The sequence below is a fragment of the Chiloscyllium punctatum genome, chromosome 32, assembly GCF_047496795.1.
Source record: "Chiloscyllium punctatum isolate Juve2018m chromosome 32, sChiPun1.3, whole genome shotgun sequence".
In the NCBI taxonomy this organism is placed as follows: domain Eukaryota; kingdom Metazoa; phylum Chordata; class Chondrichthyes; order Orectolobiformes; family Hemiscylliidae; genus Chiloscyllium; species Chiloscyllium punctatum.
Window position 1 is genome coordinate 28,880,987 of NC_092770.1, and position 15,367 is coordinate 28,896,353.

Here is a 15,367-nt window from a genome sequence, read left to right on the forward strand (position 1 = left end):
GCGAGGCAGGTTGTTTTTTACAGAGTAATAGGTGACTGCAACACACTGTAGTGGAGGTGATAGAAGCAGATATGATAGCAACATTCAAGAAGTAGACACATGAACAGGCTGGGAATAGAGGGATAGAATTAGTTTAGAATGGCATCATGGTTGGCGCAGTCATAGTGAATGGAAGGACCTTTCCTTAGAATCCTTACAGTGCGGAAGCAGGCCCTTCAGCCCAACAAGTCCACACTGACCCTCCGAAGAGTAACCCACCCAGACTGATTCCCCTTTGACTCTACATTTACCCCAGACTTATGCACCCAACCTACACATCCCTGAACACTATGAGAAATTTAGCAAGGCCAATCCACCCTAACCTGCACATCTTTCGGTTGTGAAAGGAAACCAGAGCAGCTGGAGGAAACCCACGCAGACACGGGGAGAATGTGCAAACTCCACACAGACAGTCGTCCAAAGCTGGAATTGAACTCGGGTCCCTGGCACTGTGAGGCATCGATGCTGACCACTGAGTCACCGTGCTGTCCCATCCTTATGCTGTACATTCTATGTCCTATGACTTGTATTATTTTCAACTTCATTGTAATAAACTTTTGTTGTGAAAGAAACTCCAGCATCATGTGACTATGTTTCAGTGAATGTGCACATTAATAATTTTCAAAAAAATGATCTATCAGGCCAGACTTATTTCTGGGATCTGACTTGTCCAGTAGTACCATAACTCAAGGTTGCAGCAGTGGTTATGCATTCTGCTGCAATTTGGAGTTTCCAGCCTCAACACCTCTGCCTTTGATAGGAAGATTGTCTTTGAAGATGCTTATCAAAACTTACTGTTTTGACTAAGCTTTTCATCAACCTAGCTGACATCTCCTGGTTTATTGGTTGGATATCTGGTTTTTGACTATTTTGAAATGACACAAGGCATTTTTCAAGATTAAAAGTTACATTAATGCACATGGTAATCTGTTCTCAATCTACACCAATTAAATGGGCAGGTAGTTGAATCTTTTTTCCAATTAATGCACCTCTGAAATAAAACCGTCCATGGTGCTGGAAAGGTACAGTTGATGTAGGAAATCTGGAATAACAACAGAGAATTCTACAAATTCTCAAAAGGTCTGGCAGTATTTACGAAAGATCATGGAGCTAGAAATTTAACTGTTGTCTCCACAGAGCCAGTCACATCTGCTGAGCAAATCCAGCATTTTTGTCAAAATCTTTATTTGAATTTCACCAAAATGAGGTGAAGACCAAACAGCTGGAGAAGAGTTATACCTTCAGCTGGAAACAGCCACGTGCTCTTCTCTTCAGAAAATATTTCAGCAAAAATAGTAATATTTAAGCAGGTTGCTTAGTGGATAGTGATCACATGAGATTGAAAGATGTTTCTGAGATAGCCATTTCAAGAAAGGCAGCATGGGCAGTGAATAGGAAGCAGGTGGGGTCAGCAGAAAAAGTTGCTGAGCAGGAGGCTGACAATCAGTGGTGGGAGAAAACACATGTTTTGGCAGATTGGGTGACTGTCTTGTGGGCATTTGCAATTGTTCATGTTTGATGTCTAGACTTAGTGTTTCTGTTGGTCATCAATATTGTCAGTTTAAGGAGAATGTCCAAGTTCAGGAACTCTTATTCATTCACGGGCTGAAGGCCTCGTTGGCTAGACCAGCATTTATTATCCATCCCTAATTACCTAGAGAGCAGTTAGGAGTCAACTACATTGCCATGGGTCTGGAGTCACATGTAGACCAGACCAGGTAAGGATGGCAGTTTCCTTCCTTAAAGGAAATTAGTGAACCAGATGGGTTTTTCTAATAATTGACAATGGTTTCATGGTCATCATTAGACTCTTCATTCCAGATTTTTTAATTGAATTCAATTCTGACAGGGTGGAATTCAAACCCGGGTTCCCAGAACATTAGCTGAGTCTCTGGATTAACAGTTCAGTGATAATACCACTAGTATGTTGCCTCCCTATTACTAAGAGTTATTCTTCTAACCTTATTGGGAAGCAGGGAATGGTTGAGACTTTTTCAAAAAGTGAGCTAAATTGGAACAATCACTCCTAAGAGACCATAGCTTTCCTATTATGGAAGAAAGTCAGGAATGAGAATATCCATCAGTCCCCTTGCCTACTTATGCCTATCTATTTGGGTCCCTCACAAAACTTATTATTTCCATGTTCCTCTTGTCTCAATGTGATATATAAATTACTATGTGTCAGGTTATATCATAGGTATATCTATTGTACATAGGTCTGTGAGAATGGGTTCTCCACTTTATTGAACAAAATTTAAAACTGAAATGCAACATTCATACATATAATTCCACACAGGAAACAGTGTGAGACATGTCCAGTATAGACACAGTTAAAATGAATGCAATTCAGTTATTTTTGTAGAGAAACATGGGAGGTATTTTTAATTACAAAGTAAGGATCAACACAATTTTAATTAATGACTTCCAACAAAATAAACTTTCATGATTGCAATTAACCTATATTCACAGTTACAATACAATTCAATATGTCAAGTGCTTTGAAGAAGAAAGAAGCAAAAATGAAAAATTAATATATTTTATTCCATATTATTGGTGCTCTTTGGTAAAGATGAAAGTGTGTTCAATAACTGCATGATAGACAAACATAAATGATCCACATTGTGGCTTCATTACCAGCTTGTTGTATATATACTTAACACAAACGTGTCAATCAGATTTGTTCAGCCACATAAATGAACTCTGAACTTTTCTACTGATATTTCAAGTTAAACAAAATACACCCTCCTGACCAAGATGTGGGTGTGAATGAACATTTGTTTATTTGCTTGAAAAATAAATGCGATAAACCTATGAGAGTTAAATGAATGTAATCAACATTCTGGCAAAAATGAAAAATAAATGCTTATTTCATCCTAACCAGAGATTAAAGCAAAGCAATATTGATATAGTCGTTTATCAAGTACATGTATTTACTTCCCAATATTCTCTAAAGACATTAAGGTTCACTGGTTTGTACAGAGAGAAGGGTTGAGCTACGCAATATGTCATAGCTTATTGTCTTAAATAACAAATTTCATCCCATTTTAGAATTCATCACCATAACTTCTGGGCACAAACAAAATAAGATTGACCTTATTTATTTGCAACAAATTTTGTTGCTATAAAAGAATATAACTTCTTCCTTTTCTGCTACGTTCCAGACTTTTAAAACCGTAAGGTCTCAGATTAAGAAAATGGAGGTTTTAAAAATTGAAACACTATTTAAAATGCAAATGAGAATATAATAAGGTTATAATTAAGGATGTAACCTTCCCTCCACTTTTACCCTGCTTTATTGATTTTAATGGATCCAAATCAAAATAGTGAAAATGTCAAATGATACAAAAGCTGCCTTTATACAATATTAATACATTATAGGAATGAAAGAAAAATGACCTATCAGAAAACAAAGTTGTATCAGATTTTACAGACTAACTAAACAAACTGTGGCAGCTTTATCATCCATCTCTAACTACCCTTGAGACGGTGAAACTAAGTTTCCTCTCTACAATCCATGTGGTGTAGGTGCACCCACAATATAATTTAGGGTGGGAGGTCCAGGACTTTGACCCAGCGACAATAAAGGAACAGCAATATAGTTCCAATTCAAGATACTGTACAGCTTGGATACAAATTTGCAGGTGGTGGTGTTCCAAGCTGTTTGTTTCAAAGTGATTGTGGTCACAGGTTTGAAAAGTGTCATCTAAGTAGCCTTGGTCAGTTACATTTACAGATGGCACATAAGGCTGCCACGGTGTGTCAGTGGGAGAGGGAGTGAATATTGAATGTGTTAGATGGAGCGGCAAGCAAGTGGTCTGGTTTCGTCCTGGATGGTGTTGAAGCTGCACACCCAGGCAAATGGGCAGTATTCCAACACACTCCTGACTTATGTCTTGTAGATGGTGGACAAGACCTGGGGAGTCAGGAAGTGAGTTACTTTCTAAAGAACTCCTAGTCTATGACCTGCTCTTATATGTATAGTAATATTTAAGGGATTCAAATGATAGTAACGCTATTGAATATCAACAGGCAATGGCTGCATTCTCTCAATAGAAAAAGTCATTGCTTGGCACTCGTGGTGCAAGTATCACTCCACAAATTAGGTCAAGACTAAGTGTTGTCTTGGCTTTGCAGCATTTGGGTACAGACTGCTTCAGTATCTGAGGATCATGAATGATTCTGAACATACTGCTTTCATTTGCAACCTCCCCACATCTGACCTTAGGATGGAGGGAAGGTCATTGAGGGAACAGTGAAAGATGGCTGGGGCTAAGATACTACCCTGAGAAACTCTTGCAGAAAAGTCCTTGCGCTGAGACCAGAACTAACATCTTGTGTGCCAGGTATGACTCCAATCAGTAGAGACTTTAACATACAGGATAATCAGAGAACTTTTTCAGATAATGTTTCAAAACAAATTGGACTGAACCAAATAAACTGTCATTGTTTGGTTCACAAAGCTCTAATGGAAAGCATATATATGTCGAACCAACGATATACACAGTGGGTGTCTCAACTAGCCTAGTTGGTATTCTGCTAAATATTGCCCCCTCAGACCATGATTGGGTAAAACCTATTTCAACAGAAAGAAGTCCTTTAAGTTTTAAAATAGCTTGCAGAAACAATGTCCAACTATATATGCTGTTGATGTTTAAACAGGAAATCAATTAATATTTAGTCAATAATGGCAAATATATTTATGTCACGATATTTTTAATTAGACATGCTTTGCTCCTATATCATTTTGTCTTAATTAATTTAAAAGGAAGAACGTTATTACCAGTTATTTAGAAAATGTCTATAGGTGGGAGAATAATTATATAAAGCTTTACAGACACAAAGATCATACAAATTAATTAGTACAGCATCTTGACATTCAAAAAAAGCATGTCAAGATGACTGAATTATGTTTTCCTTTCTATATTTCAGATAAAATTATTTTTCACTTTCAAGAGTCATACAGCATGGAAACAGACCTGCGGTCCAACCAGACAGTGTCGAACATAATCCCAAACTAAACTAATCCCACCGGCCTGCTCCTGGCCCACATCCCTCCAAACCTTTCCTATACCTCCTCCAATACCTCTCATTACTTTATAAACTTCGATCAGATCACCTCTCAACATCCTACACTCTAGCGTAAAAGTCCCAGCCTAACCATGTACAAAGTAGTGATTGTACCTTAGGACACATATTACACATACAACTAACCATAAGACCATAAGACATAGGAGTGGAAGTAAGGCCATTCGGCCCATCGAGTCCACTCCGCCATTCAATCATGGCTGATGCGCATTTCAGCTCCACTTGCCAGCGTTCTCCCCGTAGCCCTTAATTCCTCTAGACAACAAGAACCTATCAATCTCGGCCTTGAAGACATTTAGCGTCCCGGCTTCCACTGCACTCCGTGGCAATGAATTCCACTGAGATGCACTGAGTCGTCTGAGCCTTGTAGGGAAGGAAGGTGGCTTCCAAATTACCATCGACAAGCAGCCTTTAATACACTGGACTCTTTGAATAAGTTCCCATTTTCTTCAATAGCATTCGACCCTACTACAGGAGGCAGAGATACTTTATTGACTTACTTTTAATTGTTTTGGATAGAATCTCAATCTTGTTTTATAGATACCGACTGTATGTTACATGACACCAACAACTGATAGCAGGTATTGTGCTCAAATACAGCTGCATGTCAAAAAGTAGTCATTGTGCTCTTTTCATTGGATTTGAGGTATTTAGTGACTATTCATGTCAGAATTCGATTTCCATCACAGTTATTGATCTTATATTGAAAGACATAAGTGCTACACATTTGAGAAGTGAATCAAACACTATGGGTGGCATATTATTGAATAGCTCTTTAATTCTATTCTGAAAATATGGGACTGGGGCTGGGTGGTGAATAAACATGGCAGATCCACTTAAATTTCAGTAGATGAAATACACAAACTGTGAGAAAAAGGTATGATTTATCCGTGCCGATCCTTGTCAGTTATGAAAGATTAGCCTGAGACCCCTCAGAAATCCATTTGCACTCTTTATTTCAGCTACTGGATTTAGGTTATATAATGTAAAGAAAATTTTATGGGCTTATCTAGTAACTAAAATGTTTTTTTTTGGTTATATAACTGCCCAGAAGTGAATAAAGATGATAATATCTCAATTTTTATTTGCACCCACTCTGTCCAGTTTTGATAAACTTGTCCGTGATAGGCCTTTTAGAAAGATTTTAGCAGTTTTTACTGGGTGACTCTGCATTTCATAAAAATAATTTTATATGAATGAATGTAATTTGAAGTAGCAGTAATATAAAAAAACAATAACTACTTTCATTTGGTTTTGCTTTTTCTCGATGCTCTGCAGATAAAGGACAATATGAACTTTAATTCAGTTCCACATATTATCAGATTGGCTGCAAATTAATGGGATATTAGGCTGAACTCTTGCTGCACTGGAGTCACACGACAGACTAACAGGCAAAACTGATGAGATGTCTGGACAAGAATTGATGCACAGCTTAAGTATATGGGGTTAAAAACAGAAAATGCTGAAGAAAGGCAACAGGTCTGGCAGCAACTGTGGAGAACAAAATACTGTTAATATTTTGAGCCCAATATGTTTTGCCTTTGGAACTCAGTGTCATACTGGACTCGAGACATTCATTCTGTTTCTCTCCCTACAGATAGTGCCAGATTTGATGAGTTTCTCCAACACTAAGATTTTATTTCACATCTTCATTACTCCATATGCTATTTTTGTTCAAATGTATTGTTTTACACTTTGAAAAGCTGCAGAACACATTACATGTATTTTAAAAATAGTGCTTTGATTGAAATACTACATATTAAATGTACTTTACACTGTTTATAGAAGTATTGTTTCATTTTAATAACATTTGAGAAACACTAAGATGGTGAGTAATAGTCAGTGAATGGTTTAACCCTTACACAGTCAATTAGATTATTAGGGAGATTGGAACCGAGTCAGGATTAATCTTTTAAGAAGATAAGAAGTAATTTCTTCAAAGGGCAGAGAAACTTTGGAATTGTCTACCACAAGTGGTTATGGATGCTCAGTCCTGAGTATATTTGAGCCTAAGATCAATAATAGTTTTGGACATTACAGGAATCAAGGATAATGGGGTTTGGGTGGGTAATTGAGGTTGAAGATCTGATTGTATCAAATAATGGAGTAGGCGTAAGGAGCATCGTGACCTAGAGTTGCTTCTATTTATGTTCTGAAGACTGTGAATAAATCTGGCTGCAAGTTACAGGAAAAGCATACAACGTAATATTTAGCGTCCTGATTCCACATGATTCCAAGTCCTGCCTTATTACCATATTGAGCTTTCAGTGTTAATAGTGAGTTTTCCCATTGCTTGTCAGCTATTCAGATGTCATTATCAGATTTAGATATTGCAGCAGTTTAGACATGGCAAACAGTCCAGTTTCTGGATTTTCTTTCTTTACAATGATCAAGTGCGCTATTGGCTATAAAGTGCTTTGGGTCGTTCTAAGGTCATGAAAGTCACTTCATGAATTGAAGAAGTCTTTCTTTTCAAGGCAACAAGTCAAAAAAAAACAAACTCCAATCAAGTTTGAATTTAGTGTATTGGCAACATTAAAAGCCAATGACGCAATCCGATGCTTTGGGGGTAGAAGACCGGGAAAAATTGAACAGTTGGGAGAGAACTGCCAAAAGACCAACAGATGTAGGCTGCTAGTCAGAACTGTCTGAATGGTACCTGTCGAGAGAAGGTATTTGCACAGAGGAAAACATCGACATCGACTTGGAGAGCAAATCTACAAAGAGAAGATTCGTCAGCTGGTGGGTTGGAAATTAGAATTTTTCAGTAAATCTTAATGGGGGGTTTTATCAGGCCAGTATTATACAAGGGAAAGTAAAATATAGCTTAGAGGAAGGAGTTGTAAATAACTTTTAGTTAATTATTCTCTGTTATAGTTCTCGGCCTCTCGAATGTTCACAGATTACTGCATGGGATAAATCTTTTCTGGGTTGCTGGTTTAAATTAAAGCAGGAGGATTTACCTGTGTCGGAACAGTTAGGGGTTTTTTTGGGGGGTGTATTTTAAACTGATTGGCCTAATTCAAATTTGTTTTTGTCGCCAGGCAATCAGCTACCTGAGCTGCTGGACCACATGTTACATTGTGTCTTATTCAGAACACTTGGTGCTATCAGGTAGTTCTGCTAGCTTTTAACTCTCTTAACGATATAATACACCCACATCTTCATTATACCCATACACTGAATATGTTCTCTGCGATGAATACTATGATACAGCAGGGTATTTCAAACATTACTGGTCCTGGAGCTGTTCATTTACTTATACAGTCAATGTGAAGTAATTCTCCCATGTTACATTGCTGAATGATGTAAGTGTACAGCATCATATCAGCAGTGGGCTACTTTCTGGTGCAATAGCAATTTTGCTCAATTTTCAGCTGAAAATAATCCAAAAATCAAGGCTACCACTTCTTTGCTCACTGCGACCACTCTTTCCTACCACTTCTTTGCTCAGTTTTTTAGTCATTACATTCCTTTTTCATATTCTAAAACGGTCCAGGATAACACCATGATATTTTCAAAGTATCATATTTGTCACCCCTATGTAAATATAACAAATGACCATTTATGTGAACTCCTGAAACCTCCTGCACCAACCGTCAGTATCAGTATTACAAAATGCAGTGGGTCAAATGACAAACAAAATACAGAACAGTTCTTTTTTTAAGGATTGTACAAAGCAAAATGTGTCTTGGAAGCAAACAATTTAAAAAATCTCCAAACCTCCTTTTAAAAAATGTAAGATAAAAAAATTACAGATTTGTGTCACAAGTGTTTATACATCCATGTCTGCAGATTTCATGCTCACTGGACCCTTCATTATATTTTTGGCAGTTTCTGCCATTTTGTTATGCCAGTCTGTAAGTTGAGATTCATGCAGAAGCTTCTGTGTCAGATACCTCTCCCGCTTAATTTGCTCTTTAATGTGTTTTGGTACGTCAGGAATGCAGTAAGAGACAAGGAAACTCACTGTAAATACAACGTGCTGAAAAATAATAAAACAAATATGCTATTAAAAACTCTGCCCATTTCTCTAAGAGTATAACATTAAAAATTGTTTGCTTCATTGCCGTATCATATGTTATAATTCTGAGACCATGTAATAACCAGGGTCACTTAACTGCCTGCACTTAATTGCTTGGTGTACTGAGGAAAGCAAACTATTCCCATTCATGTCGCATTTCCCACAATGTCTGTTTTCACCTCTGTGCTAAAAGAAATGTATTCTTAATATTGTGAGTCAAATTACAATTACAGATTTATTAAATGATATTTTATTTTTGATGCATATTAGGTCAATGCTAGAATGACATATGACTGTACATCTGAGACAGCACACTTTTGCCACAATATGATTATTTCACACATTGTGTCAAAAATAATTCATAAAAGAAATAAGAATTGCAGGTCAAAGAATGCATTCCAGAAATCATTCGAAGATACATATATAATGTCCCAGGAGCTCACTGCCCTTAGAGAATGCCTTAGAGGTGGGCAATAAATGCCAACCCAGCTGCTGGCACCCACGTCCCCATACGAATAAAAAAAAGGTACATTTTCATGACATTCCTGCCTTTATGTGAATGACTCTCTTTATTTCTCATCTTTTAGTTCATCACAGAGGCAATATCAGCCATTGCAAACTACAAATATTACACATACAAAAATAATTTTATAATATCTCTCACCTCCATAATAATAATAAAAGCCAATTTGGCGGCCATTATATGCCAGAAATAAAGGCTATGATAATACTGTAGAGGGTGACCAGGAGGATATCGCAAGTCTCGGTACCTGACACAAAATGAAAATGACTAAATCATTCAAAGTCCATATAATGGCAACAAATTAAAGCTAATATCTTCACATAAGAGACATGTACTAACAAGAAACAATAGTGATAAAAGCAATTGGATGACAGAAATAAAATTCCTAAATCAAATTATGTGGGAAAGAAAATCTACCAACCTCACTAAACTAAGAGATACATTGAAGGTAACAAATACAGTATTTCTTGATAATGATAGGGTTTGCTGTAAAGCAATTTGATCTAAATTTGCAAATGGACAGTTTGTGACGGAATTTGATGTTAACAGTGATGCACCTGTATTTATTCTAACAGGGCAGGGCTTATCAATGCACACTCTTGAAGTAGACAGGAATGTATACATTGTATGTGGAATGTTCAACAGGAATGTGTATTGTGAAGTCTGACACAGAGGTCAGCACAATTTCATAACCTTTCACCCATAATGCATGTTACATCATGTGCTTATGTTGCATGAGCATCTACTCTTGTTAATTTGCAAAGTTAATCCCAATACAGAACACAGAACAGTACAGCACAGGAACTGGCCCTTCAGTTCAACATGTCTGTGCCGACCATGATGCCATTCTAAACTGATGGTATTCTAAACTAATCCCATCTGCCTGCACATGGTCCATATCCCTCTAGCCCGTTCATGCCCCGTGAACGTTGCTATCATTTCTGCTCCTAGCATGTCTCTTGGTAGCACATTCCAAGCATCTACCACCCTCTGTGTAAAAAACTTTCCTTGCCCATGTCCTTTCAACTTTCCCCCTCCATCTTAAACCTATGTACCCAACTATTTGACATTTCCTCCCGGGAAAAAAAAAGGCCATCCATGTATCCATTCTGCTCATAATTTTATATACTTATATCAGATCGCCCCTTAGTCTCAAATGGCCTAGTGAACACAGTCCAAATTTGCCCAACCTCTCCTTGTAGCTAATACTCTCCCAACTAGGCAACATCCTGGTAAATCTCTTTTGCACGCTCTCCAAAGACTCTACATCCCTTCTTTGGTATGGCGACCAGGTCTGCACACAATATTCCAAATGTGGTCTAACTAAAGGTTTATACAACTACAACATGACTTGCTAACTTTTATGCAATACACCAACCAATGAAGGCAAACATGCCTTATGCCTTCTTTACCACCTTATGCACTTGTGTTGCTATTTTCATGATCTCGCACCCCAAGATCCATCTGTATATTCATGCTCCTATGGATCCTGCCCAAATCTGTAAACTTTCCTCGTACATTTGGACCTCCCAAAATTTGGACCTCAGACTTATCTGGATTAAACTCCATGTGCCATTTCTCCACCAAATTTTCCAGGTGATCTATATCCTGCTGCATCCTATGATAATATTCCTCATTATCCACAATTTCATTAATGTTTGTCAAAACATGGAGGTACTTCTGCATGAAACATAGAAAGTTAGCAGGTAAGCAGGAAGTATCGTGGAATGTTATTTCAAGGGGGTTGGTGTATAGAGGAGGGAAGTCTTACTGCAATTGTACTAGGCGCTGGTGAGACCACATCTGGAATACTGTGCACAGTTTTGGTCCCCTTATTGAAGGAAAAACATTATTTCATTAGAAGCTGTTCAAAGAAGGTTCATTAGATGATCGTAGAAACTGAGGGATTGTCTTTATGAGCAAAGATTAAACGTGTTGAGACTCTACTCATTGCAATTTAGAAGAATGAGAGGTGATCTTATTGAAAATATTAGATTCTTTCGGGTAAATGCTAAGCAGATGTCTCCCCTCATGGGAGAGTCTAGGACCAGAGGGCATAGTCTCAGAATAAAGGGGAGCCCATTTAAGAATGAAATGAGGAGGAATTTCTTCTATCAAGGGGTGGAGAGTCTTTGGAAGCTGGTGGAGCAGAGTCCTTGTGTACATTTAAAGCTGCAATGGATAGATTCTTGATTATCTGGAGAATCAAGAACTCTGGGGCAAGGGCAAGAAAGTGAACATGAGGAAGCCAAAGAGTGGTGAGCCTGTGGAATTATTACCACAGGAAATAGTTGATGCAGTCAAGAGGCAGCTAGGTATCACAGTTGGGCTGAACGGGATCAAAGGTTATAGGGAGAAAGCAAGATTAGGCTATTGAGTTGGACGATCAGCCAGGATCGCGATGAATTGTGCAACAGGCTCAAAGGACCGAATGGCCTCCTCCTGCTCTTATCTTCTATGTTTCTATGAATGTAAAGAAACCTATTAAATAGACCAAGCCTGAGGGGCTGAATATCCTGTGCCTGTTTCTATTTTTCTTTACGGTCTTATAAATGCAAGTGATTGTAGTCTTGGAAAGTGCTGTCTGAGGAGCCCTGGTGAATTTATGTAGTGCATCTTGTTGACACTACACTGCTGCTACTCTGCATTGATGATGGAGGGAATGAGTGATTGTGGATGGAATGCCAATCATGTGGGCTGCTTTGTCCTGGATTGGGTAAAGCCTCTTGAGTGTTGCTGGAGCTGCTTTCATTGGGCAAGTGAACTTGTGCCTTGTAGGTGATGGGCAGGCATTCAGGAGTGTAGAGGTGTGTCACACACATAGAATTCCCAGTTTCTGATCTGCTTTTGTAGCTTCTGCATTTGGATGGCTAGCCCACTTCAGTTTCTGATCATTGGTAATCTAAAAGATCTTCTTCACCATGAAGACTGAAGCCTTTGGGGTTATTGAGACTTCAGTGGCCATAATTCCATTAACAGTAATAGGTCATGCCCCAGATTTCCATTATAGAATTATGATGGTTTATTATTAACTGTCTTGGAGCAATACGGTTAAAAATTTAAAGCAGAAACTCAATCTGCCTGTTTCCATATTTAACTGGAGGGCGAGCAAAGGACAAGTGGTTATCCATTTATGCAAACGATTTGCCATGCAAAAACAGCCAGTCCTGAAGTTTGAGAGAAACATTGTGCTGACTCAGAGACGCAGCATTCCAGCACTTTCTAGGCCACTACCCCCTCCTCCCCACCAACCCCCGCCCCCCCGCCAAAAATGACATAGCACCAACCTGCAGGTGGTAGCATTTTCACGGTCAAACCAGGGCGGTGTATTCTTGGGCTTGCTGAGACTTGTGAAGTCAGCGATACTGAAAACAGAGAGAGTCGTATTGATGTAACCTTGCATGGTCGAGCTGTTGTGTGCTCCAAAGGGTTGCACAGACAGTGCCCAATAGTACACAAGCCTGGGAATCATATCTGATGTAAATGCAATGATCAGTGCCTATAAACAAGAGAAAAGAAAAAGGACAAGGGATAATGTTAAAGCTCAACAAGGAAAGCAAAAAAGCATAGAAAATATAATTAGCTAGTCTATTTCTCATAACAATTTAAGTTACTTATATTAAATACATAACAGTAAGTGTCCGAATAATTCACAAATCCGAAGTCTAATCACCAGATCCATTACATAGCACAAGGTTTCCCCAAACTGTGGGCTGTGATCTAAGATGAGATTTTGGGGTCACCAGCACCACAGGAACAAAGTTAGGATATCCTAGGTCAGACTGACAAATTTATGTTACAATCTGACTAAGAATTATTATCAAAAACAGAAGTTGCTGGAAAAGCTCAGCAGGTCTGGCAGCATCTGTGGAGAGAAATGTGAGTTAATAATCCATTTCGAGTGAAACCTTGCACAGAACAGAAACAAGAATGATTAAATTTCTTTCCCCCCTCAAGAGTTGACAGGCTGCGAGATTAAATGTACTTACTCAGGGACTAAAACCATAAAATTCCGAGCAATGCTACTGAATTGCTACCAATTCAGGGAGTTTCATGGACGGTTTCTCTCCTGCAAGTTACTATGTGGAGTTCTCTGCTACTCACTCCTTATGTATTTACCTGGCCCCAGCTTGTGCTATTGTGTACTCACCAATGGCAAAAGTACTCACTACTGCTCGGACCAAGTGCCATATTTAAAGTCTGGCTGTGCATCAGGCTGAAGTCTACCCACCACAAATAGCCCTTCACAATAGGGAGAATAGGAGGGTAACAAAAAAGAAACGTTTCTATAGGCACATAGGAGTATGGGTGACACTTCATTGGAAATAGAATATCACAGTCATAAACGTTCTGCCTCTTTACATCACCCGTTTGAACGACTGTCATTGCAACTGCATTGCATCATCATTGCCTCATCATTCAATGAGGGAGAAAGCCTTCGAACAGTTGATGACATTACCTTTTATTGAACAACAGAAAAACTGAAGGAAAAATGAAAAGTTGTATTTACATCTGGGAATACGCAGGGTCTGCTTGCTTTTTGAACAACTTTACAAAAGTCACCAAGATTATTCTATGATCTTCAAGTCATCAGTCATTGTAAAGTTGTTGTTCAAAAAACAAGCAGACTCTGTGTATTCCCAAGAGTAAATACAACTTTTTATTTTCCCTTCAGTTTTTCTGTTGTTCAATAAAAGGTACATCTATTGGAAGTGGCCGTCAATTCCATCCTTGTCCAGCTTGTTGCGCTGCTCCATCGTTCTAAAGGTGATAAAACAAAGAGCTGCAGGTGCTGGAAATCCCAAGCAGAAATTGCTGGACAAACTCAGCAGGTCTGGCTGTATCTGTGGAGAGAGAGAGAGAGACGGAGTTAATGTTTAAGTCCAGGAGAAGGGTCTCATGACTGCCTGAACTGTTGAGTTTTTCCAGCAATTTGTTTTTGTTTCCAAAGGTGATGTTCGTCCTGCTCAACGTTCTCATCTTTCTCCTTGGAAGACTGCTGTTGCTTACCCAGCTTTTCAATGCCCCATTATATTCTCTCCTTGCTTGCTCCAATTCTGCACAGCATGCAGGGATTACACAGCACACTCTGTCAGAGTGTACTGCAAGGACCCTGAAACTAATCCAAGCATTGAACCCTCAACTTCAGGCAACCTATTGTCTGCTCATGAAAAATGGGCTGCATTGTGTCCACGGCGAAAGTGAGGACTGCAGATGCTGAAGATTAGAGTCAAGAGTCTGGTGCTGAAAAAAGCACAGCAGGTCAGGCAGCATATGAGGAGCAGGAGAAAAAACATTTCAGGCAAAAGCCCTTCATCAGGAATATAGCGGAGGAAAAGCAGGGAATGGTGCTGGTGTAACTGTGGAAGATGGGCTGTTCCACGTACCCAATGAAGAGCCAGCTGAGGCCCATGCGGGTGCCCATGGCTATCCCTTTTGTCTGGAGGAAGTGGGAGGATTCAAAGGAGAAATTATTAAGGGTGAGGACCAGTTCAGCCAAACTAATGATAGTGTCAGTGGAAAGGTACTGGTGGGCATGTCGGGGGAGGAAGAAACAGAGGGCTTAAAGGCCATCGTCATGGCGGATGGAGGTGTAGAGGGATTGGATATCCATGCTGAAGGTGGGGCATTTGGGGGCCAGGTAAATAAAAGTCTTGGAGGAGGTGGAGGGCATGGGTGGTGTCCCAAACTTGTAT

General features: G+C 39.1%; 1 protein-coding gene across 4 annotated transcripts in view; it reads right to left on the reverse strand.

Annotated features, from left to right (window-relative positions):
- Window positions 1-2,561: 2,561 nt before the first annotated feature.
- The window catches only part of ano6 (anoctamin 6), a 145,861-nt gene continuing 133,055 nt past the window's right edge, over window positions 2,562-15,367 (reverse strand). For 3 of the 4 annotated variants that reach the window (XM_072551962.1, XM_072551963.1, XM_072551964.1), the window contains 3 exons: window positions 12,959-13,170; window positions 9,813-9,918; window positions 2,562-9,109 (listed from right to left, as the gene is read on the reverse strand). In XM_072551962.1, the coding sequence (XP_072408063.1) occupies window positions 8,900-9,109; window positions 9,813-9,918; window positions 12,959-13,170 (528 nt within the window). In that variant the 3' untranslated portion in view covers window positions 2,562-8,899. Of the gene's footprint in view, window positions 9,110-9,245; window positions 9,335-9,812; window positions 9,919-12,958; window positions 13,171-15,367 lie in introns of all 4 variants that reach the window. The other variant, XM_072551965.1, reaches the window with a different exon arrangement.